This window comes from Mus musculus, chromosome 4, assembly GCF_000001635.26.
Source record: "Mus musculus strain C57BL/6J chromosome 4, GRCm38.p6 C57BL/6J".
NCBI lineage: Eukaryota > Metazoa > Chordata > Mammalia > Rodentia > Muridae > Mus > Mus musculus.
Window position 1 is genome coordinate 4,050,778 of NC_000070.6, and position 27,071 is coordinate 4,077,848.

Sequence of the window (27,071 nt, forward strand, 5' to 3'; positions counted from 1 at the left end):
CCCAGCTACGTATGTCTGTTTTCTCTATTGATTGCTCTGTGTGTTCTGCTGGGATTCCTTGAACATGATGGGAGACCACAGTATTTCAGAAACTGACCCCTGCTCCCGATACTGTGGTGTTTGCTGGAGTCACCATGCTTCTCATTTTGGGAGACTTGTATACCGTCCATGCTTTTATTTCTTACTGTTTCTTTGATTTGCTTGTGGTTCCTCTTTCTCTCACCCACCCCCTTCCTGCCCTATGGCACACTACTGTGCAGTGCAGACTGCCCTGAACCCAAGATGCTTATTTCAGTACTGATATTTTAGAGTGGTGCCATCATATATCCCATTACCTGCATGGCCCAAGTGTAGATTCCTCATAGTGGCAGCTATGTTTTCCTAGCTGCATTTGGGGCCATAGTTGGTGCTTTATATAAGTGGCTTCTCTGAAAGCACATGGATTTTATTGGGCACAAAGACTGCTAGGAATGACTGAAAGGTCATCTCTGCTATCAACACCCTGCAGAAGCAGAGTTGGCCCCACCAGATACTTTGCCTTCCCATTGGAAGCTTCTCTTCTTTCCAGCTATTCATCACATTCTTCTTCCACACTCTCTCCAGGAACTCTCCAGTAAACCTAAGGAGAAGAGGAGGGAGAACCAGCCCCACTCTACTCCTGCACTCGGGAGGATATTGTTCTACAGCCTTCTAAGCATCTTCTTGGAAAAGGCATAGTTCTTAGAAGATCGTCTCCATTTCCCATTTGTCTTTCCTCTCCCCATCCCTTGCTTTTTTCCCAAATCCTGCAAAGTTATCCCGGACTCTAATTTCTTTTCTAAACGAAACTATTTGTCAGATCAAGTACATTTGGTGATTTCACAAATACTGTTGCTCTCAGGCTCCCAGTAAAGGTGGATGCAAGAGAAATAACTCATTCTTGTTACTCAGAATTTCAGGGTCAGGCCAGTCCAGGTGACAGGTTACACACTGCCTTTGACTTCTGGAAAACTCCTTTAGCAGTTGAAATAGTCTTTAATCCTGGGAAACTTTTATTATTAAGGAGCTCTTTTAAATGTTAACCCGAATCTTCTTTCCAGTATTAAGAAAAGGCTCATTTCTCAAAGCCTTAGGGCATGCTAGTACAGTGATAACAAGATTCTGTTTAGTTAGCTTTTAAGATTTCACTTGAACATTTGATTTTTAAATGGCTTAATTATTACTAAATATATTTCCACATATTTTAATTTTTAGTACAATTGGTTTTTTTTTACAATTAAGTTATTTTTAATGATTTTCTGGATATTTAATAAAGTTTGATTACTCTAACCCACACTCTTTCATCTCCTTTCATTCTGGTCCAACTTTTTTCTTAAGCTCATATCTTACCATTTTGTTTTGTGACTTAGTGGGGTTTATCCAGGGAAATTTGCATGATCATGGGTTTGGAGCTGTGCATTGGGACCTGATGGACTCACCAGTGATTGCACAACTCTTTATTACATTGGATTAAGAAAGTTCTTTGGAGGATGAGGGTGAGGGTAATTGCCAATTATACTGTTATATTCTAACCTCCCCCAAACCAACCAATCAATCACACCACTACCATCACCACTACCACCACCACCAACAACCCCCTTTGTTTTAATGGCTGCCACTGCTTCCCCAGACTGGCAGCACATGGAATATTTTTTTATTAGGTATTTCTTTACATTTCAAGTCCCCCATACCCCCCTACCCTCCCACTCCCACTTCTTGGCCCTGGGGTTCCCCTGTACTGAGGCATATAAAGTTTGCACAACCAATGGGCCTCTCTTTCCACTGATGGCCGAATAGGCCATCTTCTGATACATATGCAGCTAGAGTCAAGAGCTCCGGGATACTGGTTAGTTCATATTGTTGTTCCACCCATAGGGTTGCAGATCCCTTCAGCTCCTTGGGTATTTTCTCTAGCTCCTCCATTGGGAGCCCTGTGATCCATCCAATAGCTGACTGTGAGCATCCACTTCTGTGTTTGTTGGGCCCCGGCATAGTATCACAAGAGACAGCTATATCAGGGTCCTTTCAGCAAACTCTTGCTAGTATATGCAATGGTGTCAGTGTTTGGAGGCTGATTATGGGATGGATCCCGGATATGGCAGTCTCTAGATGGTCCATCTTTTTGTCTCAGCTCCAAACTTTGTCTCTGTAATGCCTTCCATGGGTGTTTTGTTCCCAATTCTAAGAAAGGGCAAAGTGTCCACACTTTGGTCTTCATTCTTCTCGAGTTTCATGTGTTTCACAAATTGTATCTTTTATCTTGGGTATTCTAAGTATCTGGGCTAATATCCACTCATCAGTGAGTACATATCATGTGAGTTCTTTTGTGGTTGGGTTACCTCATTTAAGATGATGCCCTCCAGGTCCATCCATTTGCCTAGGAATTTCATAAATTCATTCTTTTTAATAGCTGAGTAGTACTCCATTGTGTAAATGTACCACATTTTCTGTATCCATTCCTCTGTTGAGGGGCATCTGGGTTCTTTCCAGCTTCTGGCTATTATAAATAGGGCTGCTATGAACATAGTGGAGCATGTGTCCTTCTTACCGGTTGGGACCTCTTCTGGATATATGCCCAGGAGAGGTATTGCGGGATCCTCCGGTAGTACTATGTCCAATTTTCTGAGGAACCGCCAGACTGATTTCCAGAACCCACACACCTATGGTCACTTGATCTTCGACAAGGGAGCTAAAACCATCCAGTGGAAGAAAAGACAGCATTTTCAACAAATGGTGTTGGCACAACTGGCGGTTAACATGTAGAAGAATGCGAATTGATCCATTCCTATCTCCTTGTACTCAGGTCAAATCTAAGTCGATCAAGGAACTCCACATAAAACCAGAGACACTGAAACTTATAGAGGAGAAAGTGGGGAAAAGCCTCGAAGATATGGGCACTGGGGAAAAATTCCCAAATAGAACAGCAATGGTTTGTGCTGTAAGATTGAGAATCGAAAAATGGGACCTCATGAAACTGCAAAGCTTCTGCATGGCAAAAGACACTGTCAATAAGACAAAAAGGCCACCAACAGATTGGGCAAGGATCTTTACCAATCCTAAATCAGATAGGGGACTAATATCCAATCTATATTAAGAACTCAAGAAGGTGGACTCCAGAAAATCAAATAACCCCATTAAAAATGGGGCTCAGAGCTAAACAAAGAATTCTCACCTGAGGAATACCGAATGGCTGAAAAGCAGCTGAAAAAATGTTCAACATCCTTAATCATCAGAGAAATGCAAATCAAAACAACCCTGAGATTCTACCTCACATCATTCAGAATGGCTAATATCAAAAATTCAGGTGACAGGAGATGCTGGTGAGGATGTGGAGAAAGAGGAACACCCCTCCATTGCTGGTGGGATTGCAAGCTTGTACAACCACACAGAATATTTTAAGTACACTTACTTACTTTTTGAGAAGTTGATAGGAAAAAAAAATCACGTGACCAAGTTTCAGGCCCACTCAATTCAGTGTTGATGAACTTGTTAGATTTCAAGGTCAAATGTAAAACTTTGGGAAACATTACCCATGTGCCTGCCATCCATAGTTGGCCCTTCTATTTCAAAAGTAAATACCTTGAGACAAAATTGATTTGGAAAAGAAGGTTCCAGAAGCCCAAAGGGTGAAACTTTAGTTTACCACATTTGAATACTCTGCTTACTTCACACTGGGGTGATGAAGCCTTGTATTAGGTATTAGTGTTCCTCTGGAGATAGTTTAAGACACATGGGAGGATGTTAATGGATCATATACAAATGCAACTGTGACTGCACCCCTCCACTCCCACATCCACACCCAGTTGAAGCATCCTTGGATTTTATTCATGGCCTCCTCTACCAATCCTAGATGAGTTACAATGGACATTGTACTACAAACACTTAAGAATATTGTAATAGGGAGGAAGAACACAATGGCTTTTGAAGATTCTTATGTTTAACACAATATTCAATTGCAAAATCAAGACCTAAGGAGAGTTGGCTCCAAGGGTTGGGTTAGCGTCACTATTGTTGTGTGGTGACAGCTCTCCTCCTGCATCCTCTATTCCTCCCCCTTGGCCAGGTTCTAGGACCAGCAACAGTCCATGCAGAAGTCAGCAGAGAGGTCAGACACATTTTCCTCTCAGCTTGGAATGGGGCACATGTGATGTCTGTCTTATATCCTCACAGACTCAATAATTCCACAGATATACACTACACATTCCAAGTGAGCAGAATCCTTGAGCTCCAGGAAGCCCAGAGTATGATGTCACTCCTTAATGATATTGTCCATTTATCACTCCTGTCAGTTGCACACTACCAACCAGGGGTTCTTAGAAGCAATGTTTCTTAGAAACAGGTATGGCATAATACTTCCTGGGTTACCAGGGCAATAGAATTAGGAACTTGAGTCAATTCTTGTGCAGAGAGGTAAATGTTCTGTAAACTTGTTTTATCCCAAATATGTCAATGCAAATAAAAAGCAGGAGAACAGACTGTGCAGTTTTTAAATACTTTAAGCTTACAATATTGACCCACAATATTGACCAGTAAAAGGGCAGAAGCAAACCAAACCAAAGTCTCTGTGTGGTTAGTGGCACCTGGAAAGCTTTTGTCCTATATTTAGTGACTGTCTTTTTCACCTATCTGTAGTATCGTAGATTGAAGGTATTTGGTAAATATAGGCTGACCTAGTGGATCAAAAGACTCTCCCATAAGTACACATGAATGAAAAACAGGTCCAGTTTCTACTCACAAAACTGTCAAACATCTTATTGCCTTACTGGTGCTCTTCTTAGGACTGCTTTATTCTTCTATCTGTACAACTACTCCCTTCTTTTTTCTGACTCAAGGTAAACTATGCTTTAGTTGCATTAATGTATAAGGATCATGTTCCCAATAGCAGAATAGGCCATAGTAATAAGCTCTGTCAGTAACAGAAGGCATATTGTAATGCAGTAGAAATGTAGATTTCTGCTCTCACTATCACTAGTCCTTTGATGTAAGAGAGGGTAATGGGCTCAGTATGAGGTCCCCAGAAGTGCCAGTGTTAGGACTGCTTGTGAAATGGCCAGACATGAAGAACACGTTCCCATGTTACAAGTGTTTGAAGAATACGTTGAATTGAGATATATTAATTAAAACAACATTCTTGATGTTATTATAAAAACAAGTTTTATTTACAAGCCCGCAGAGTATAGAAAGGCTAAATTGCTTATTTTCCTTATGAAGTAAAAGAGTGAAGAATTTTTCAACACATTGGGATGCAAACAAAACTGGTAAGTTACAGATTTCTTTAATTCAATAAGCATGTTTAGTTTTAGTTGCACTAACAGTCTTCATATAGTCATCTAAACCTAGTAGGAGTTAGTTAATAGGCAACACAAATTAGCCTTCATTTTGCGAAGTAAACACTTTTAACTAAGAGTTATCAGTCCACAGCACTGATTTGCAAGCTCATTACTTATAATTACTTCTTTTTTGGAAATATTTATTTTTAAATGAGATTTGGGCCAATTTGCATTAATGTTTTATAACTATAGGATCTATATGACACTATAGATCATTGGATCTATTATAGGATCCTATAGTCTTTTTAGAATTCTCTGAAAAGATTGCAACATTTTTTATTTACCAAGCTTAAGAATTATTTGGAAATCTGGAAAGATAATATAAATGTTTAGAACAATATCAGTATGCCTGAGAAATGTGATAAATGCATTCAAATCCAGCCCTTAAAGACTGAGGCAGGATTATGAAAGGCCAGTCTAGACAGTATATTGAGACCCTTTTTGAGAGAGAGAGAAAAAAAAACAAGGAGAGAGAAGAGATAAAGAGAAAGAGTCATGTGCAAACTGTCTCCTGAGAAGACAAACTGCAAAACTGCATATTTCCCAATGCCTGGATGACCCTAGGTTATGCTGGCATGCTGCAACCATTACAGGGATTCCCAACAGTGTACTGTCTCATCTGTACATGTGATTATCATGGTCAATGGCTGAGCTATTGCTCTTTCCTTTTTGTTTCCATCTGCAGCTCCTCTGCTTTGACTCTCCCTGTGAACGAAGTCATACATGTGTCCACACCAAGGTACTCGCCCAGGGCAATCATCATTTTTGGAGATATTATTCTAGAGAAAAGGAGAGAAAAGTTATGATTCTTTACAACTCTTAAAGTCACCAAAGGGACTACTTGGAAAGGACTAAATGAAGATCCACACTCATGTTGTGCATCTATCATTCTATGGGAGGGCTGAATGGAAGCATACCACCATATTGAAGTTAGGACCATCAGCATTATGGATGATGATGGGTCATTTTGGCTTTCCCTTTACCCTATAATCATTCCCAAAGCTTTGAAAAATCCCACTTTCTCCACTTGCTATATTCACTGGCACTTTGGAGAGATCAGATGGCTCTTATTTACTTAGTATATATTTATTTACTAGACAACAGTTAACAAGAATGAGAATAAAAGCATACCAATTTAGGTTGTGTATGACACAGTAGTTTTAAGTATGAGGATGGTTCTAACGTGCATCTGAGACTAAGTGCTATTGCTTAGATCAAGGATAATGCTGGGTTTAAGATCACTTCTGCTTGGATCATCCTAGTTTTACCCAATTCAAGTGAGCAAATCTTTTTGCATGCTTATTCTTTCTCAGGTCCTGTCCTGGGTGTAAGCATTAGACCAGGAAAGAGTTTAGAAGTTGTGGCCTCAGAGAGCACACAAACTGAAAGGTGTCTAGTGTGTTAGGTGCTGAAAGTCAGAGACACGTGTGATGAGTCATACAAAGAGGATGTTGGCTTTCCTAGGCAATTAGGGCAGCAAGGAAGAATAGGTAATGTAACTAGTAGGTAAAAGTAGTAAAGAATGTACTGTATTTCCCAGTAACACTATCCTCATGGTCTAGGATCCAGAGCTTTCAGAGAACCAACATGATGCCATGAGAGGAAAACGCCACATGTGACATATGACAAGTCACAATAAAAGCACTTCTCCAGATGACCTTTGGATCATGTGTAAGCATGCAGGAAACACATGGATGACCAGTTTAGACTCTGTCTTCAAGATACCTCATTATATATAAACTAATCTAAGATGTAATAAACCTGAAGCCCCAAATACTTCTAAATATAAGGACTATTCACAAGGAAAATACAACTTGTGCATTGAAACAGAGCAGGAGGAGGCCCTGATGTGAAAGCTTTAGTTCCATTTAATCTTAAAGAATTATCTATCCTCTCTAGACTCCAGATGTACTATGCTGGCAAGCTTCCTTTACAGCCATCAGGACTGTAGGCAACACACAGAAGACAATACCTACATACTGGATGTGGGCCTGTGAGAATCTACCCACAAATACCTCAGAAGACATTGTATTGGCCTTCAAAAAGTTGCAGGAACTCTTTTACTAAGTGAAATGAAGAAATAACCAAATACCTTAGTGTTTCCCCAGAAACATCTCCTATTTTTGTTCATTATTGTAAAAATGTAACTGCATTATACAAATTAAACTGATTAAAAATAAAGACATAGAAATAACAATAAAAAAACCTGGATGTGGTGTTGCATACAGTAATCAGAAAGAAGAGGCAAGAGTATTGGGAGTCTGAATTATCCAACATGATAGTATCCCAATAATCCCCAGTAAGTGAGTGAAAACACACACACAAGCATCAATAACAACTCTAATACAACAAAATCACAGGAAGCAACTTCAAAACTTCTCCAAAGCCTCCCTTAGAATTTGTGTGCCTTTTGTTTCTGTGTAGGAACAGATGCCTCTTGAGAGGCCCACATGATGGCTCAATTTAATTAATAGCAGAAGTAACAAAGACATGGTTCACTAAAGCCCAATAAATCCTTCTTGTGCAGTATTAGAATTCTTTGTCATCATTTTAAATAACAGTGGAGTTACCTTCTAGATAAAAAACTAGCAATGATCAGACAATTTGTTCACAACCAACCCAAAGGCCAACTTACTGTTTGAGAAACAATGCAACATATGCAAACTTGGGTATGATGAGGTAAACTTGTTCCTCTAAAATAGCATTGAAAATTTTTTGAGCCACATACTCCTGCTCCAGGAGAGGTAAGAGAAGTGGATACCTGGAATGACAACACAGAGGTTCTGTCAATAGACTGGACTTTCCTGTGGTAACTAGTATTGAGTGTTGTTGAGTTTCTTTTGTTTTGATTTATAATTGCATTCAATTTTAGCTAGAAAGTATACTTTATATGACTTTATTATTTTAAATTTTATTGGTGGTACTTTATGATCAAGAAGATAATTTCTTTTGAGCAGTATTTGAACCATGTTCAATATGAAGGTGCACTCTTTTATCATTGAGCAGAGTGACTGTCAAAGTCTATTAGATCTACTTGATTTGGTCTTTTGACCTCAAGGGCATCCTTCAGTATCTTAAAATTTTATTTCTAAAGCTATTTGCTAACTAGCTTTTTAAAGGTTATATCTAGCAGAATCTACTTTAGATATATACCACCTTAATTTGAGTATGATATAGAAATTTTGTTTCTACATAGGTATATTACTTTTTCTTCCTCTATGCCATAATATTATTATAGAACTATTATAATATATAATTACATATATTACACATTGTGCTTATTACTTTATAATTTCTGTATTTTAAGGAGGCTGAAGGGACAAAGGACAACTGGTATATATTACAGAGTCCTTTCATACTGGCTCTTTCTATCTGCTGTCATTTTTGAAGACTAATGTAGCTGCATTCCCACTCATCTCATTTGAACTTTCAACAATATTATTATGTACACATTGTGTATCACACTGTGTTCATAATTAGTTCAAGAAAGGAAAAGAAATTTATATTTATACCACAGTTATCTACTTTTATTAAATCTTGATGGTTTTTATTATGTGAATTCTTATTCTCTGGTGTCACTTGTTTCATCCTGAAGAACTTTCTGTTTCTTTAGGTTGGAGCAACAGAATGAACTCTGACTATCGTGGTCTTCCTTTTTTTAAGATTTTGTTATTAAGATTTATTTACTTATGTATACTAGTGTTTTATTTGCATGTATGCCTGCATGACAAGAAGAAGGCATCTGATCCCATTACAGATGGTTATGATACATCATGTGGTTGCTGGGAATTGAACTCAGAACTTCTGGAAGAGCAGCTGGTGCTCTTAACTACTGAGCCATCTCTCCAGCCATATGGCCTCCATTTTTGCAACATGGTTTTGCTGGGAAATATTCTTGGTTGATTTCTTGAGTATGCCATCTGAAGTCTTCTTGGCCTTCCTTTTTTCTGTTGAATGTTCAACTGTTAATCACACCTGAGTTGAGTTGTTCATGGTGAGACATTTTTCTTCTTGCTGCTTGTAGGATTATTAATTTTTGTCTTTCAATATTTTGATGATGCCATGGGCACATGGAATACCAAGTATTCATCTTTCTTGGAGCTTTCTGAGGTTTTAGAAAATTTCTAATGAAGTTTATTAGCATGATTAAAATTTACTTGAATAATCACTAAGATTTGTAGATATGAAAACATCATAGTGGCAATATGTTAAAACCAACATTTGGAATCAAATGGATAGCTATGTTGTCCATCTTCATTTTTTAAAATAAAATCCATTTATTGGTTCTATAATAACACTATTCTATCCAGGAACCAGTTTATTATTTTTTTTTCAAATAACTTTAAAATACATCTTCAATTGTAATGGAAGACTGACAGGCAGTGGTTGAGGTAAACATTGATGAAAACCCAGAGTTTCTCCCCTGAGAAAACTACTCATTTTATATACTACAAGGAAATAATTAGTATTTTATTCCACTCTATTCCCCTTTTTTCCATTTTAACCCAACACTAGCTAGGAAAGAAAAAATGATACAGAAGAAAGGGGGTGACATAATTGTTAGACTACTTTCTGCACATTAGGGGCATTGAGTTCCTTGGGGCAAGTTTGATCTTTGCTGACAGGATATCTAATTTCTTCTTGCTTCTTTTTTGCATGTAATCAACAGCAATCAACCAACAATCAATCAATGATCAACCAATGATCAAAAAACAACACACCAACAGCCTCTCAACTCTCAAGGCCCTGGCATTTATATACCCTTTGAAGTTCACAGAATTCCAAATGTCACACAGCTGAAGAAACTATCTGTAACTGGCAAAATCATGCCCATGCTAGAGCATGAGGCAAATCATAGTCAGCTGCTGTGGACAGTCTGAAGCATCTTCATATCCCACAACTGGGGTTAAAATGAAAACATATTCTTACAATATTTCTGTGTTTCTCAAAGAAACTAATATTCCCAAACTGTCACCACAGCTGTTCTCCTTGCCAAAGGCCTCTCCAGAGCTGCCTCACTCAGGAGCAAGCCCTGTCTGAATGAGGCTTCTCGTTCAGGGTACTTCCATCTCTAGGCAGAGCTGCTGAAAGCAGGTTTGATAAGGACTCCCCACTGTCAGCATGTGGAGAACAGCTCTTCTGTACTGGGAGCTGAGGAAAGGGGGGAATCCTCACTTAGTTCCCATGCCCACTGAAGTGGCTACCACATAGAGACTAGTGTAGTATGAAAACTGTAACGTCAGTTACAGTTCTGACAGTAACAGTCTTTCAAGGACTGGGACTTTCAAAAAGTTAGAATTGGGAAAAAACACCCATGGAAGGAGTTACAGAGACAAAATTTGGAGCTGTGACGAAAGAATGGACCATCTAGAGACTGCCATATCCGGTGATCCGTCCCATACTTAGCCTCCAAATGCTGACACCATTGCATACACTAGCAAGAGTTTGCTGAAAGGATCCTGATATAGCTGTCTCTTGTGAGACTATGCCGGGGCCTAGCAAACACAGAAGTGGATGCTCACAGTCAGCTAATGGATGGATCACAGGGCCCCCAATGTAGGAGATAGAAAGTACCCAAGGAGCTAAAGGGATCTGCAACCCTATAGGTGGAACAATATTATGAACTAACCAGTACCCTGGAGCTCTTGACTCTAGCTGCATATGTATCAAAAGATGGCCTAGTCGGCCAAAACTGGAAAGAGAGGCCCATTGGACTTGCAAACTTTATATGTCCCAGTACAGGGGAACGTCAGGGTCAAAAAGTGGGAGTGGGTGGGTAGGGGAGTGGGGGTGGGTGGGTATGGGGGACTTTTGGGATAGCATTGGAAATGTAAATGAGGAAAATACCTAATTTAAAAAAAAGTTCTTTGAACAGTTTTCTCAATTTCAGCATATTCTTTGATCAGTCTCTAGAAATTTTAAATGCTGTCCTTATGACTTTCAGCCATGCAATAGACAATCTTTCCCTGTACATCCAAACAATGCTTTTTCATCTGTGTGAATTTTTTTTTTTTTTACTTAAAAACATTAAACTTAGTTTTATAGCTTCAATGAACTCAAACTATTATAAGGGTCTTTCTGTTGGCTCCCTGTCTTTCTCCAAACGTTGCTGACTTGTGTGATATAAATTACTTCAGTTAATTTCCCTAACAATGATAAGATCTGCATAGTCCTTACATCAAGGTCACCGTAGTCCACTGCTCCCTGTGCAAAAGTCTTTCATTAGCACTCTAGTGATTCAAATCGTTCTAGATAATTTTTTATTTTTATATAAATAAAGATAAATTTTATCTTTATATAAAATCACTTCACAACATTTCCTATATATATTAACAAAGGTCACAAAATATTTTATATTAGGGATATTTATACTCTTATATTTTATATAGGAAGCAAATTATTTTCTCAATTAAACTATGATATTTTAATATATTCTCATTGTTAACTTCTGTTCTATCTTAGCATTATAAGAGTAGAGGAAGAGCTCACTTACTTGGTTGTACAGCCTTCAAACATTCCAGTTTTGATGAAATAGGGGCAAACGATGGTACTTTTAACTTTAGTTTTCATTATCATAGTTAATTCAAGGAAGAGAGACTCGGCAAAGCCAAAGGCTGCAAATTTGCTTGAAGAATAATCTGAAATAAAGTGAAGGGTTACTAGTGATATAGCTTGGAAAATTCTCATAATTATTTATTAAAAAACAATCTCCTTTTCTTTTCTTCTGGTTTATCCTTGAGGACAGAGTATCTCCTCCCAGTGTGGACAAATAAAAACACTAATGTTGTTTCAATTTCTCTTAATACAAGAATATCAATGAATCAACAGGCAGGCACACACAAACACACACACACACACACACACACACACACACACACACACACACACACACACATTATTTTATGTATCTTTTTTTTCAAAAGGAGGGTATGTTTCCCAGTGCAATTGTGAAAAGAGATGTGCGGGGTTGGGGAGGTGAAGCTTCTGGGTGGAATGTTGTAGGATTTCCCTGTGGGGCAGAAAGAGCCTCTCTGCATTCTGGAAGGGCCCTCTTTCTGGGGGATAAAAGAAAGTATAGAAAAGAGAAATAGATACCTGACAGTCCATTAATACCAACGAGTCCTGCTATGCTTGAAATACAGACCAGGTGACCATGGTTAGCTTTAACCATGGCAGGAAGGAAGGCCTTACAAGTCTAGGAGATATAAACACATTTTGCCATTAATTAATTAGTTACTTTCATTATTCTGTAAGCATTTTTTGAGTTTATTAACTCACTTAGTGAATTTCTATGTAATACTCACGGTGTGTTAAATTCTAAGGTAGCAGGAAAGTAGGAAGTATACAGCCACTTTGAGTTTATTTTCTCAGATATACGAAACAGTGTATACTTTCTTTGACCTTTGAAATTTAACCAGAACTTTTTTATACTCATTGTCTTGATATAATTGTAGAAACTTTAAAAAGTGCTCCGAGTTCTTTATATAACTTTGACAATGTGCGATAAAATCAATCACAGTTACATTCCAGACTTTACTATCAGTACAAATTTCCTTCACTTTCAGGAATTAGCAGAAATGGAAGAAATTGCTAGAGGAAGATGGATTTAGTGCAAACTCTGTATTGCATGATAAGAAGGGTGCTTTGAAATTGTCTACCCTGACTAACATTTTTGGTATGCTTTGGTAAACTCCGTTTATTTATCTGTAAATGATATCATAAGTTCCCATGCCACAAATGCCCTATCCCTTTTCTCAGTCCTGCTCTTCTCTCAGGGAAGTTTCACAGTATTTACTGAAAATTCAGTCACATGCTCTCTTTCTCTAAACCTTGTTCATAGGCAGTTTGGAAAAACTGTAGAAATAGGGCAGAGATAATGGCACACCGTGTAGCATACCAGAATGTTTTCTTTAAAAAGATCTTTAAGTTTATTTATTTGTATTTGTTTGTGTGTGTGTGTCTCCATGGCTGCCCCATTTGCTTTCTATTGCTGTGCTAAGCATAATAACTAAAAACAATATGCTGTGTTTCCTTTTACTGCTCACCTGAGAGTCAAAACCAGGGCAGGGATATTATTTATGTGATCTTTTCCTTATTACTATCTAAGTCCAAGTTTCTCATGTCGCTATTTTGTCAGGTCTGACATTCTGCTGGCTTAGGACAAGAGTTTAGTATGTTCTAAAGACTGGCCTGATCTGATCTGTCCTATCATTCATCACTGTTCCTACGAGGTATGTGAGTTTGACAGTGTCATATTTTCACAGTGGAGCTTCTGAGAGACTGCACAAATCTAACACAGAGAGGCCACTGCACCTAAAACAGCATCGTAGTTTCATTTTGTTTTGTTAACCTTGTTCTGTGGCTGCTATACTAATGCCCAAATTTCTGCTTCGTTGATGACAATTGTGTTCTTTTGTCATTTCATGCTAATGTACAGTGTCAATGAAAGGATCTGTCCCTTGTAGCTATGGCGTCTGTCCCTTTAAATGACTGAAATCTCGTCATGACTGTAAGCTGGCTGGTAGTGGCAAGATCCAGTTATTGTCTTTCAGCTCAAAAGCCTGAAGGATCTAATTGAGTCCTATAGGTATTTTCTATGTTGCCACCCATTAGTCTTTGTGAAATTCAGGGTCTAGAAACCTAGGTAGAGGTTCCACCATGATACCAGTTTTGTATCTGAGAGCTTATGCAATTTTCAAGAAAGGGAAGTGAATAAAATGTTGATGATGTGGGTCAGTTCCACTTTGTTATGGAATTGTAGGCACTGAGGCAGAGAAAGTTCCCAGGTGTGACTGAGAGAATGTTGATGTCTGTAACAGCCTGCAGAATAGCCAGTCACTGCTGGGACGAATAGTCCAGGGGCATCTGTAAGCCACGCACGGAGGTCTAACTGTTTTCGGAGTTTTATTTTGTGCTGGGGTTGGATTTTCTTCTAATTTTCTATATTTTCAGTCGAAGACAAAATTTTCTGGGCACTTACAGGAGCCCTCACCCCATATCCAGAAAGGATGGATTTTTAAGACCCTTGTTAATTCTGAAGTCTTTGCAAATATTAAATCATATGTGTGGGATGCATTTTCCCATGCATAGCTACATGGTTATGATAAAGTTTAATTTATAAACTAAGCAAGTAGATAAACAACAGTGACTAATAACCTAAAACAAATATAATAATATACTGTGACAAAGTTATATTAATGTGACATCTCTTTGTTCAAAATACCTTAGTGTATTATGAATATTAGCAACTTTAGCATATGATTTTTTCCTAGTAAAAGGAAATTCTTTGGCATACAAAAATTGACAAAAACATTGATCTTGTACTTTGAGGCCATTTTAAGTGAAATAAGAGTTCTCTGAGCACTGGCTGAGCGGCACCATAACAGTTGATTTTGAGAGAGTGACCGAGTGATTAATGGGCAGGGGCCATGTATTGCAGATACATTGACAAGGAAATGACCCACTGGGCTGGGATGGTATGTCTAAGAGTTCACCATCTCACTCAGAATAGCACGTAATTTAAAGGCTGGAAAAGCCTGTCTGGGACTTTACTCATACTGTATTGATGGGGACTTCTTAAAGGATGTTTTGAAGATGAATTAATGATAGAAATACATAATTTACACTCTTTCCATGGGTATTATTAAGAAAAGAAAAGAAATACAGAGAAGTGTTCATTTAGCAATAATTTGTCAAGAATGCTCTTTAATTTTGTGAAATATTTTTTGTGTGCTTATGTATATGTGTAGGGTATTGTTTGTGTGTGTGTGTGTGTGTGTGTTGTGTATATGTAGAGTTACAGGTTGATGTTAGTTGTCTCTTGAGTTTGCTCTCTGCCTTACACTATTGAGATAGAGTCTCTAAACTGAACTCAGAGCTCACCAATCTGACTTATCCAGCTAGGTAGTTTGCCATTGTCTCCTGACTCTGCTTCTCATGAGCTGGGATTACAGGCTGGCTGTCAAGCTTGCCTGGCACTAATGTAGATTCTGGGGATGAGAACTCTGGCTTTCATACTTGGAAAGCACTTTTACCCACTGAGCCATTTCCTCAGCCCATGAAGTATTTTTAATAATGGCAATTAACAAGAGATTACACTGGGTATAGGTTGTTATTATCTATATTAAAATAACTGTGTAAACAAATTATAATTGTTCTATAAAAAGCTGTGCCTTTTTTTCCAATTTTTTATGTGTAGGTTGTGATGTAAAGAACCATTAAATTCACTTGATTTTATTTTATTGCAGTTATTCAAGTGTTTGTTTTCTATGAGAAACACCTATTGAATGATCTTACTGAGTGTTTCCACACTTTTACAGGTATGAAAAATTATTTCTATTTTCATGGAATATCTATTCATTCAAATCAAAAGTGATCTTTTTACTACCAAAAACAAAGTTGGTAGTGCTGAATTTCTTTTCGACTTACATGTGTGGATTATCCTTTACACATTTTAAGTTTACCTCTTTGACAACCTTTTGGCATCACCAGAGATCATACTGATGCACAGACAGTGTCAATTTCAATGACTTGAAGTTTCGGGAGTTGCATTAGTTGGGTAACTATATGAGAATTTTATCCGTAAAATTTTAAAAGAAGTAAAAATTCATAGTGTATCAGGGCCCCAGAACTTAGTAGGCCTTCAGACCTTAGCACAACTGACCCCTTCATGGAGATACCATTCAGCCAATAACACTCAGCAAGCAGATAGCACCATCTGTCAAAATGAGAACAAAGGCCTAATCCACCAAAGTCCATAGTTCTCGGTAAGTCTCTGAATTATGAACCTTGCTTTTTTGCTTCTGTAGTTATGTTTCTAGTTAACTGCTCTTATTAACTAAAGTATGTCGACCCAAAATAATGATTTTTGTGCTTAAAAGCTCACCCTGAGAAAGGCCAGATGCTACCGTGGTATCCTGAACACCCAGTAGAGTTGCTGGCTGACTAGAAAAGACTTTCTACTGGTTTAACGCCATGTCTGAGCAGTCTTCTCTGGTGGGTACCCCACAGAAAGAGTAGGTAAGTATTGAATCATCAAATACATTTTGACCTTTTAAAATGAACTATTAATTAAGATCATGATTTCAATGTTGTATGTACCTTATATTCTAAGAGAATGATAAGATTAATTATTTGTTAAGATTATATTGAAAGATTAAAAATGGTACCCTCATAGAAACAAGGGGAGAAGAGATGGGATAGGGGATTTTTGGAGGGGAAACCAGGAAAAGGCATAACATTTGAAATGTAAATAAAGAAAATATCAATAAAAAAAAGAAAAATGGTATCTTATAGTTATACTGTACAGCAGTTAACTCAAAACTAGTGGCTATGGAGAAGTATACTCTGAACAGGTCTTGGAGAAACGTTAGATCCCAGATGCCAATAGATAACAAAATTCAAGGTTATAGAGGCCCCTTATATAGCATGATATAGTGTTTGTGTATAATCTACAAACTTTCTTTTGCAAATTTTAAGTCATGTCTGTTACTTATAGCATATAATTCAATGTCAGTGCTATATGTATATATATATACATTGTTTATATATATATTGTTTTATACTGTATTGTTAAAGGAATAATAGCAAGAAAGTGTTTATACTTGTTCTCTCTAGATGCAACATCATTTTTCAAATATTTTCAGTTAGGGATTGATTGAATCTGTAGGTATGAAGGAAAGGCTGTGAAGGGCTAGTGAGGGATACTTATGGTAAATACCGTTTTATTTTCTGCTGAGTATATTGATAGGTGTATGGGAAAGCACTTTACCTTTATTCTTGACTTATTTCTTTAAAAATTATTGCATATACTAAATTTATGTAAGGACATTTTTTGGATGAGATTGAAATCTCAGTTTATTTATAATACTATACTCCTTTATTTAGCATGCAAGCTAGAGTCAAATTCTTTGTGTGGTATTATTAGAATCAAGGGAAAAATATTTGTGCATAATAAGGAATGGCAGTTTTTCACAGATTAGCAAGCTTAACATTTTGGAGAAAAGAATTCTCTCACTAGGAGTGCTATACGTGCAGCGTTTGGAGAGATCTATGATGAATTTGGCCATCAAGCTTTGGAGCAGGTGAATCTAGTGCAAGGAAGCAATATATGAATTTTGAATCTCTCAAATTTTAGATATGAGTAATTCTGTAATTTTTGGATGGAAGTGGATGCCCTGGTTTTATTGGTTGCTCAGAATAATGCCTAAATTTGCTGACATATACCACAAGGGCTTATGTGCATTTATTGAATCTTTTTACTGTTAATTGTGTAAATAATTAAGGTCACAACTGTACTTAGACATGATGTAAAATGCAGGCTCAATGACAACAGTAAGCCAGAAGGATGAGAGTCAGGAGGAAGAATTTGTCAGAGAATACAGCTCATGCCAAGACCCTCTGAGGACGTTTTGACATAGTAGGGTTTAGTGAGGATTTCTGGAAGAAATTGAACATGAGTAAGAAGTAAGGAAAAAGAGAGTTTGGAGATAGATAAAAGAAGCTAATTCCATGTCATGATAGGGTTTACAAGCTATGCTATGAAACCCTACTCCACTCTCTATGCGATGTGCTTGGGACCCTCTGAATGAGGACTGTTTGATTCTTACATCAATTGAGATTGTTTGAGCAATACAGTGGAAATATCACCATACTTCCTTATGAAGATCAGGTAGAAGGCATCAGGATTGAAGATGGAAAGCCATGATAAACTGTCAGTAAATGAAAGAGGTGGCTTGAACAGCTGGTGTCAAAGATGGAGGGACATATACTTGGGCAAGGCTTGCTTGGCAGGCAGGACAGTGTTTTTATAAAGGAGAAAATCAAGGTAATTTCTATGCGTATGATATGATTCCTGGTGTGTGGATCTTGGCCCACCTACCAACATGAATGGCATTTACCATCATCCAGGAAAAAAGCTTAAGAGGAAATGAACAGGGAAGGAAAGTAAGAGCATGTAGGAATGTTTATAGGAGATCTAAAGTACACAAGCATTGTGTTAATTGCTCTATTAGTATTGACTGAAAGAAAATTCTGTTCTCCAGTGTGATTTCACACCACTTCCTGGTGACCAAGGATGAAGACAACGGTGTGAAGATGATGAAGATTGTGAAAATTTTGAGTTGCAGTAAGTAAGAATTAGGAGACCTGAAACAAATCCATTCCCAGGTCTTCCAGAGACAAAACACTAATGTCTGTTACTCTTTGACAGTCTCCATATCACCTATGACCCTGGCTGCCGTCATTTGGATATACTACACCCTGCACTAACTACCATTTACTGGTGATTATTTTCTTTCACAAGCATATTCCCTCCCAATGGAAAGAATTTTTGTAGTCCCAGATCCTTCAATCTCTTACCTTCTCTGTAGAGTGGCACTTTCCAAAGCCTTAGCCTCTAGGCATTGGTGGCTAATTAAATGTACACTAATTGTTATCCATTATATATTATTATTAAAGAATATAAAAATAAGAATTTAGCTCTTCATTCTCACCAGTCATGTTTCCAGTAATTAGCATCTTAGGAAGAAGAGAGAGAACATTTTCATTGTCAAAGGCAGTTAGAGATGTCACTGAGACTTTGGGGTAGGGCAAGAGCAGGGAAAACTAATCTAGGCCACATATAGCAGAACCTGGTGAGGTGAGACTCGAATATCAACAGAAAACAGACAAATGGTATATTTCTTGGCAAATAACTGAACAGTTGTTTCTGGAAATGCAGAGAATTCTGATGCTCACTAGTAAACATGAGAGAGACTTACCCAGAAGTGAGAAATGGCATTGACAAGAAATGATTTTTCCACCAAGTGATCCGGAGTATTGAGGAATGACTTTCCTGTCACAACACCTGCATTATTAATAAGAATTGTGACATCACCGACTTCTTCTTTAACCTACCCAGAAATGAGAGACACATGGCATTGATTAAAATGTTGAATTTTTGACATTTATTTTCCTAAGTCTCATTTCCATGTGTTTTACTTAAGTGTAGTTGTGGAGTACACAGCATGTCAATGACAGATAGAGGTAATGTTAAGATTAAATTGCCTACTGACACTTAGCTACATTTGCTTATGTAAGGAGACTCTACGATGTTCCCACTACTATGAAATCACTTAGTGATATGAACACACCTCCACTGTTCAACCATACTTTCCTATCATTTCCTTTAAAGTATTTAATTTGTTTTGTCTCTTCATGAAGAAGTTAGTCAATTTAAAAGTTATACTGGGATACTTTTTGAAACAAATATTTCAATGTGGAAATTTTGCTTAAAGTACACAGTTTCTTCTTGAGGACAACCAAGGACATGTCAGCAGCTTATATGGTTTTGAGAGTCTCTTGGATTCCTCTGATGAACAACCTAAATGGAAGTTTCTCAGGTCTGGTACCAGTGTTTTGATCAGAGACTCTATCTTGCTGGGAGCATTGTCAGCCTACATAACTTCATTTAAACAGTATATGTTTATATACACTTATATGTGCTATCTATAATATTACATAAACAAAAAATAATCTGATTTTTAAGTCTCTCCCAAACATCCTTTGTGTTATATTTTTTCCTTCCTCCCATCTTCCATCACTGCAGCCAAATTAAGTCATCCCCAATTTTGACCATTTCCTTCTTAATATCTCTTGTATATTCTTTGTGAAGACACAATGCACCCTGGACATAGCCCCCTGAAATGTCGCCTTCCCAAGGACCATCGTACATAGTACTGGAAGGCACTTTGAAAGCTGCCAAGGGAGAGGGCACCAATAGGGAATTCTCACCTGTTGTGATGCCTATAGGCCACAATAATGACCACCAGGGAAAAATATCCCTTAAGGGTGCAATATTGCCACTCACATCTTAACCAAAAACTGTCTAATTGAATTTAAGGCCCGCTTAACAGGAAGAAGATCATTCCAGGTACTGGAAATCTAGCCAATTACAGGGGTTGTTGAGATCATGGATCTTAGAGAATAACCCACTACCTCTACTCTACTGTCAGTGTAATATCTAATGGCATTCTAAACGTTTTTCCTTATATTCACAGGTAAGTGTAGTTCCCTTCCCTCATCAAAGAAACTTTTTGCAACAGATGGAGACCATTACAGAAACTATAACTAGTCAAAATACAGAGAACTTCTGATGGTGGGGTACCTAGCCCAATTGATATTTTACAATCCTATACTTCTAAACAAAAACAACTAAGGACTGCTGAAAGAGGGAGAACTAGTCTTCCCTAGGAATCTGGCCTCTAGTTGGTTGTTTTGGTAAATATGTAGTGTGTGTGTGTGTGTGTGTGTGTGTGTGTGTATAAAACATTGAAAGAGAAAGAGAGCATGAATTTGAAAAGAAGCAAGGAAAGGGAAGAGGAAATAATATTATTATATTTACCTCTAGAAAAAAAATACACAAAAGAGCAAAAACTCTTACTGTGTTTTTAACCATATATGGTATTACAAATATGTACTATTGAAGTATTTAATTGGATGAATTTAGTAAATTCATATACCCATGTGATGTCTACGTCAAAGAATATAAAATACTTTCCTAAGACTTTGTACATCTTCCTTCTTGCATGGTATATTTCAGACCTGGAAAGTTCCCCCAAGGCTTGGTATCCAGTTTTGTGTTTTTGGTAGTTTTGGGATGTGGGATCTAGCAGAAAGTTTCGGTCGTTGAAAGAATTCTCAGTGGGGATTGTGGGCTATAGCATTGCTTTATTCCACTCCTGGCCTTGTGGTAAGCAGGCACATTGCCATGCCCTGTGCCCCCTGTGATGAAGTAAGTGCTGCTTCTCCTGATTGGCTTCAATGGTTCAGGTTACCATGGCCTGAAAACATAAGCCATAATAAATCTGTTCTCTTGGTTAAAAATAATGATTTCCATAAGGAGATGACCTGCTGTGTAAGGGTAATATCCCCTCTCTCTTCCTCCCTCCCTCCTCCCTCCTTCCCTTCCTTTCATTTTTGATAATAGAGAGAAACCCTGGATCTTGTGCATGCTAGGCAAGCATCCTACTAGGAAATTGTTTCACTAGCCCTCTCCTTTGCTTCAGACTTCAGTAAGTTGCTTAGATGCTTATATAGGTGTTGCTCTTGTTCTATAGCCCAGGCAGGACTTGAGCTTGGGATCCTCCCACCTTAGCTTCCTGCATTGTTGGGAAAAGAGCTGGCCCCAGCATGACCTGTTTCCTGACTTGCATCTCTCTATTGCTCTGGTGTTCTCTCCTGATGGTCTTTAGTGCCAGCAAAGTGTGAAGACATTCCTGCCTGGGTGTTTCTGAGAATATTTCTTCTTACAGCCATTAAGGTTTACTGTGAGCATGTGGGTGCGTGATGGCTAATTTCTATAGTAGTCAATTCCCTGATTACTGTTTGGCTAGGGTAAGTCATGGTTGGATTGAAGACCTCCCAAACAATGGTGTATTTGTTCCAGTGCCCAGAGACTTTTGTGACCCTTTGTAAACTGCTAAAAAGACTAGTTCTAATCTGAACATAATCTTCCAGTAGGATTTTTACAAGCTTCACAGCTATCTCATCTCTTCATTTTCACATGGTCCACTTCTGCTGCTTGCATAGTCAACTAAACATCATGAGTCTTGTTTGGAGTAAACCATACTCAGGAATATTAAATAAAGTGTGTCTCTCTCCTGCCATTTTGTCTCAGATTGTACTTCTGTAGGTCACAGTGATAAAGCTGATTCTGGGGCAGAGTAATAAACAGGCGAACCAATGATGTGAAAATGAGAGAGGGGGAGAGAGAGAGAGAGAGAGAGAGAGAGAGAGAGAGAGAGAGGAGAGGAGAGAGATAGAAGAGAGAGAGAGAAGAGAAGAGAGAGGAGAGAAGTGAGAGAAGAGAAGAGAAGAGAAGAGAGAGAGAGAGAGAGAGAGAGAGAGAGAGAGAGAGAGAGAGAAATTCCAAATCTTCTGAAAGATACAACTACTCTTTCTTTCCTCTAGACAAGAAGCATTGCCTATCCTGACCTATCCTGACTTTTCTAATTCCTGGTCAATGCTATGTGCTGAACCTACCAGTTGGAGAAACTTTGAATATGTATCTATCTATCTGCTGTTGATATAGGTAAGTGAGTTAATATGGGCTGGTCTTGAGATTAGACCTCTCTGCTTTGGAGAAATGTTAGGTCCAAGGAAAACATTCACAAAAGACCAAGTTGAAAGGATATCTTACTGGTTTGGTAAGACAATCAGTGTAAAGAAGGGCTCAATCTCACACTACAGAGGGATACCTGGTCAAAAAAATGGGGAAAAGAAGGTAGAGCCTTTCATATAAAATCATTAAACATCTTAGAGAATGAATGGCCATTGGTGTCACTCCAAGAGGAAGTCCTACATCTGAGAGTCACTACAGCAGGAGGAGTTATTATCTAGATTGTGGAATTTAATTTTCACTCTACTTAGAGTGGACATTTAAGGAAGACATTATTCTAGCTCATGGGTGAGGAAACAGGCTATGGGACATTAATAACCTGCCAAAAGACTCACCACTTCTGAGAGGACACACATATCTGTAGTGGCATACAATACTTGCTCTTACACAAATTTTCCCTTGTTTTAATTATATATTTTCTTTATTTACATTTCAAATGTTATCCCCTATCCTAGTTTCCCCTCCAAAAATCCCCTACCAGCCCCCCTCAACTCACCAACCTATCCACTTCCTGGCCCTGGCATTCCCATATACTGGGACATAGAACCTTCATAGGGCCAAGGGCCTCTCCTCCCATTGATGACCGACTAGGCCATCCTCTGCTACATATGCAGCTAGAGCCATAAGTCACACCATGTGTTTTCTTTAGTTGGTGGTTTAGTACCAGGGAGCTCTGGGGGTACTGGTTAGTTCATATTGTTGTTCCTCCTATGGGGCTGCAAACCCCTTCAGCTCCTTGGGTATTTTCTCTAGCTTGTTCATTGGGGACCCTGTTCTCTGTCCAATGGATGGCTGCGAGCATCCACTTCTGGCTCCACCTGGGGATCCATCCCATATACAACCACCAAACTCAGACACTATTCTGGATGCCAACAAGAGCTTGCTGACAGGAGCCTGATACAGCTGTCTCCTGAGAGGCTCTGCCAGTGCCTGACAAATTTGCTATTCTTAATCATCAAGACTATAGCCTCAGTTCTCCTGGAATTTGCAATTTTCCTGCCTTACCCTTCCCAAAGTTTGGATTACAGTTATGTGTCACTATGTTTGACTGTATTTGTTGACTTTGCATGCTGGAAATGAAAATTCTTTCTTTCTCTGCTTATGGAAAGCTAATTACTCTGCCCTTTGGAATGCTGCCACACTAACTGGTTCTCCATCCATTTCAAGGGTGAGGATGATGTCTGCCATTTGTTAAAGTCTTACAGGTAAAGTATTTGGGTTTCCCAGTACTTAAGAACTAACTACAATTAAGCCAAAAAGATGATAGAGGGGTAAACCTGGAAACACGATAATTATAAGATAGTGGCCAAAAAGAAACCTTTTGGATATATTTCAATGGCAAATATTTCTAATTTTTTAGAATCTTTTTCTTTCAGACACCAAGGAAATTTCAACCAGAACAGAATGCTTTGTAGGGAGACAAGGATGGTGGTATAGAAGGTGATGATATGTTTCAGCATAGGGAAAGGTTCAGGGATGCTCACATTGCTCACAACTCACTGATGATGCTCCTGGGATAAGGTAGCAGGGGTTCTAGGGCCACTTTAGAGCCATTGGATTCCTGATCTATGACCTGGCTAAATTCCTTCAACTCTCACTGTCTCTATTTCATAATGGACAAAGTAGCAAAATGATAGTTCCTGTTTCACTGTGAAGTTTGTATATGATCAGAGACAGTAGCAAAGGTTTTTCTGGGCACCCTGAACTGGTTGATGCCTGGTTCTGGGACAGAATCCCGCACTCATCAAATTACATTAAGTTCACCCGAAATCCGTTCTGCTGGAAGCTCTTTCTGCCATGTTTCTTTCCCTTTTGATTTCCCCTGTTCTGTACCAAAATGGACCCAGGGAGCTATAATGGCCACATTGTTATCTGCCAGGGAGTTACAAAAGTTCAAAACCTGCGGATCCTCAATCAAGGAAAGAGGGAGAGGAAAGTAAGGAAGTATGAAGCAAGAGGTTCAGGTGGTATCACGGCTACTCAGTATTAATTTTAAATAAATACAAAGTTGAATTGCACATAGAGAAACTGGATTACAAAGAAATCTCTTGGGGTTCTGTGTCAAACTGTATGTACCTGTGACTCCCAGCTACCTGCCATGACTCTGTCTCTTGCCAGTTTCTGCCTTGTGATCTTGGGTAAACTACAAGGTCAGTGCTCCATGGCTTCTTCCTCTGTTTAACAGGAATGATGACAGCAAAATACATTTCATAAGGCCAAGGTGTAGTGATGAATTGGTTTATGAGGTGCACATTTGCTGAAAAGAGTAACACAGATAAAAATAATAGAGTTGCTAGTTTTATATATTCTTTTTCTTTGGCTTGTTTGTTCAAATATTTTGAATCAGCCTTGAGACTCTGACTAGAGGCTGGTACATTAGTCTTTTTTTGAGAAAGCCATTAATCCCATATGTCCAATTCCTTCCTCTGATAGGGTTACTGCAGTCTAGGTTACTAATATGTCTATTTCAATCATGCCTGAGTCATAGAGCTGAAAACCAAGATGTTCCTATGTTCTAGATCCCTTTGAAATCACACAAATTATACAGTTATTAAATAGCCTGTTCTTTTCTGTGGAAACAGCAATAACGATGTCTGCCTATAGTTTCTCTTCCTTCCTGCCTCACTGATGTTTCCTTTGTTGATCTCCTATGTGCTGTGTTGTGCTGTGTCTGCCAAGGGAACCATGGCTAAGGTGAAACATCTCACCCAAAGTTAGACAATACCAATAGGTAAACTGTGAGAACTTTTGTACACTGAGTGATTTCCCCTTTATACTCCTTATAATGTTTTCAAAAAACACAATGTGGCAATAGGTTTGCCATAGGCCTGGGTGTGATTTAATTGTCATCAAAGTTATGGGACAATGGGTAGTTAAAGTTGCACAGCATGAACTTGCCAACCACTCACTTCACAGATATGCAGGTGTGTGTCGCAAGGCGACATTGTTAAAGTTGCACAACAAAATCAGGAGATCTGGGGCTTGGCAGAGTGTCTACCAACCACAGGTGAATCCCTAAGCAAAGCTGCCAGACAGGACTGGGTTCTGAAGTGGGTAGGTCACTCAGCAAAGCAGTCAGGAGCATTGGGCTCTGAAGTCAGGACAAGTCCTACTAGGCTATGCCGCTTTTTGTCTTAAATATAAAGTCATATTTAAGATGAACAGAATTAAACTGTAGATACACAGCAATCTTTGGGGGAACCTATAATAAATCCCTTCCCCCTTGTAGTATTAAAAATGCAGGTTAGAAGCAGTTTTCCCAGAATTGTAGCAAAGAGCATTGATAAACTCACCTGATCAGCAACTCTGTAGACCTCTATCCTGCTGCTGCAATCACACTTATAGGCAAAGACTTTCACATCACCTTTTTGTTTGACCAGTCTACAGGTTTCCATATTGCCTTCTTGATTAATGTCCCAGAGAACTAAAGTGGCCCCGTGGCTGGCAAAATGTATGGCCAGTAGCCTTCCAAGTCCACTTCCAGCTCCTGTTATAAGTACAATCTCTCCAGAAACATCCTTTTTCCTTTTAGGAATTACTTTGAAAACTAAAGATTCTAAAAAGTAATATAGAAACTTTCCAAAAAAGATAGCTGTGTCTGCCACTGAATTCATGTTGATTGATTGAAGAAAGCAACGTCCTAATAAGGGGGAAAGTAACTGGTAAGTCTATTTTATTACAACAGCTGCAGTGTATCATTTAGTACAAGGGCTTTATATCTGAGACAGTATTTTCAAATTATAGCTTTAGTAGAAATTGTCATAACTGATGAGTAGTAAATTATATAAACAATGAGCATGATAACACTTATGTCAACAAGAAACATCTTAATTATTAAATTGCATAAACACTGATTATGAGAACACTTTATGTTAATAAGAAACATCTTAATTTATAGAACACCCATTTTCAGATACTGTGATTGATAGGTAGGCTATAGATGATAAGAATAGCTTTGTAGTTAGGGACATACAATCTTAACTTGTATGTCTTAACTCACTCAGTCTTATATGATAAGCAAACTAAGACTTGGGACACTTGGTCTAGCCACTTTTCTACTGCTTTGTCTTAGTTTGTTTTCTATTGCTGTGATAAAGGTCACAAGCAAAAGGAACTTAGGGAAGAAAAGGTTTAATTTACCTTACAGGTTACAGTCCGTCATGAAGGGAAGTCAAGAAAGGAGTTAAAGGTAGGAATCTGAGGCAGAAAGTGAAGCAGAGACCGTGGACGAGTACTGCTGACTGGCTTGTTCTGCCAGTTTTCTTATACAGTCCATGACCACCTGCTCAGGGGTGGCACCATTCACAGTGAGCTGGGCCCTCCCACATCTACCACCTGTTGGCCTTTGCCTGCAGGCCAATGTGATAGAGGCAGTTTTCTCAACTGAGGTTCACTTTTCTCAGATGATACTGGCTTTTGTCAAGTTGACAAAACAAAACAAGACAACAACACCCCCCCCAACCCTAGACAACACACATGAGTCATCTTAATGATCTAATAGATAATGCTCTTCTATTTGGTGACTGTTTAATAATAATATAGAAATCATATTATACTACACATAA

General features: G+C 38.4%; 1 protein-coding gene and 1 long non-coding RNA gene across 3 annotated transcripts; one reads left to right on the forward strand and one right to left on the reverse strand.

Moving 5' to 3' along the window:
• The first annotated feature begins 4,753 nt into the window (after positions 1–4,753).
• On the forward strand, positions 4,754–6,189 carry Gm52721. Its single transcript, XR_003955365.1, has 3 exons — positions 4,754–4,850; positions 5,185–5,276; positions 6,034–6,189. It is a non-coding gene; the product is annotated as a predicted gene, 52721 (long non-coding RNA).
• On the reverse strand, positions 5,149–26,737 carry Sdr16c6 (short chain dehydrogenase/reductase family 16C, member 6). Of its 2 annotated transcripts, NM_001080710.2 has the most exons (7): positions 26,647–26,737; positions 25,800–26,146; positions 19,109–19,240; positions 12,444–12,543; positions 11,842–11,986; positions 7,984–8,109; positions 5,888–6,127 (listed from the first exon to the last, which is right to left on the reverse strand). In NM_001080710.2, the coding sequence occupies exons 2-7, from the start codon at positions 26,118–26,120 to the stop codon at positions 6,001–6,003; spliced, it is 951 nt and encodes a 316-aa protein (NP_001074179.1). In that variant the 5' UTR covers positions 26,121–26,146; positions 26,647–26,737; the 3' UTR covers positions 5,888–6,000. The 2 variants fall into 2 exon arrangements, with proteins under 2 accessions (XP_017175682.1, NP_001074179.1); XM_017320193.2 differs by lacking the exons at positions 25,800–26,146; positions 26,647–26,737 and adding an exon at positions 24,583–25,026 and having other exon boundaries at positions 5,149–6,127.
• Between the last annotated feature and the right edge of the window lie 334 nt (positions 26,738–27,071).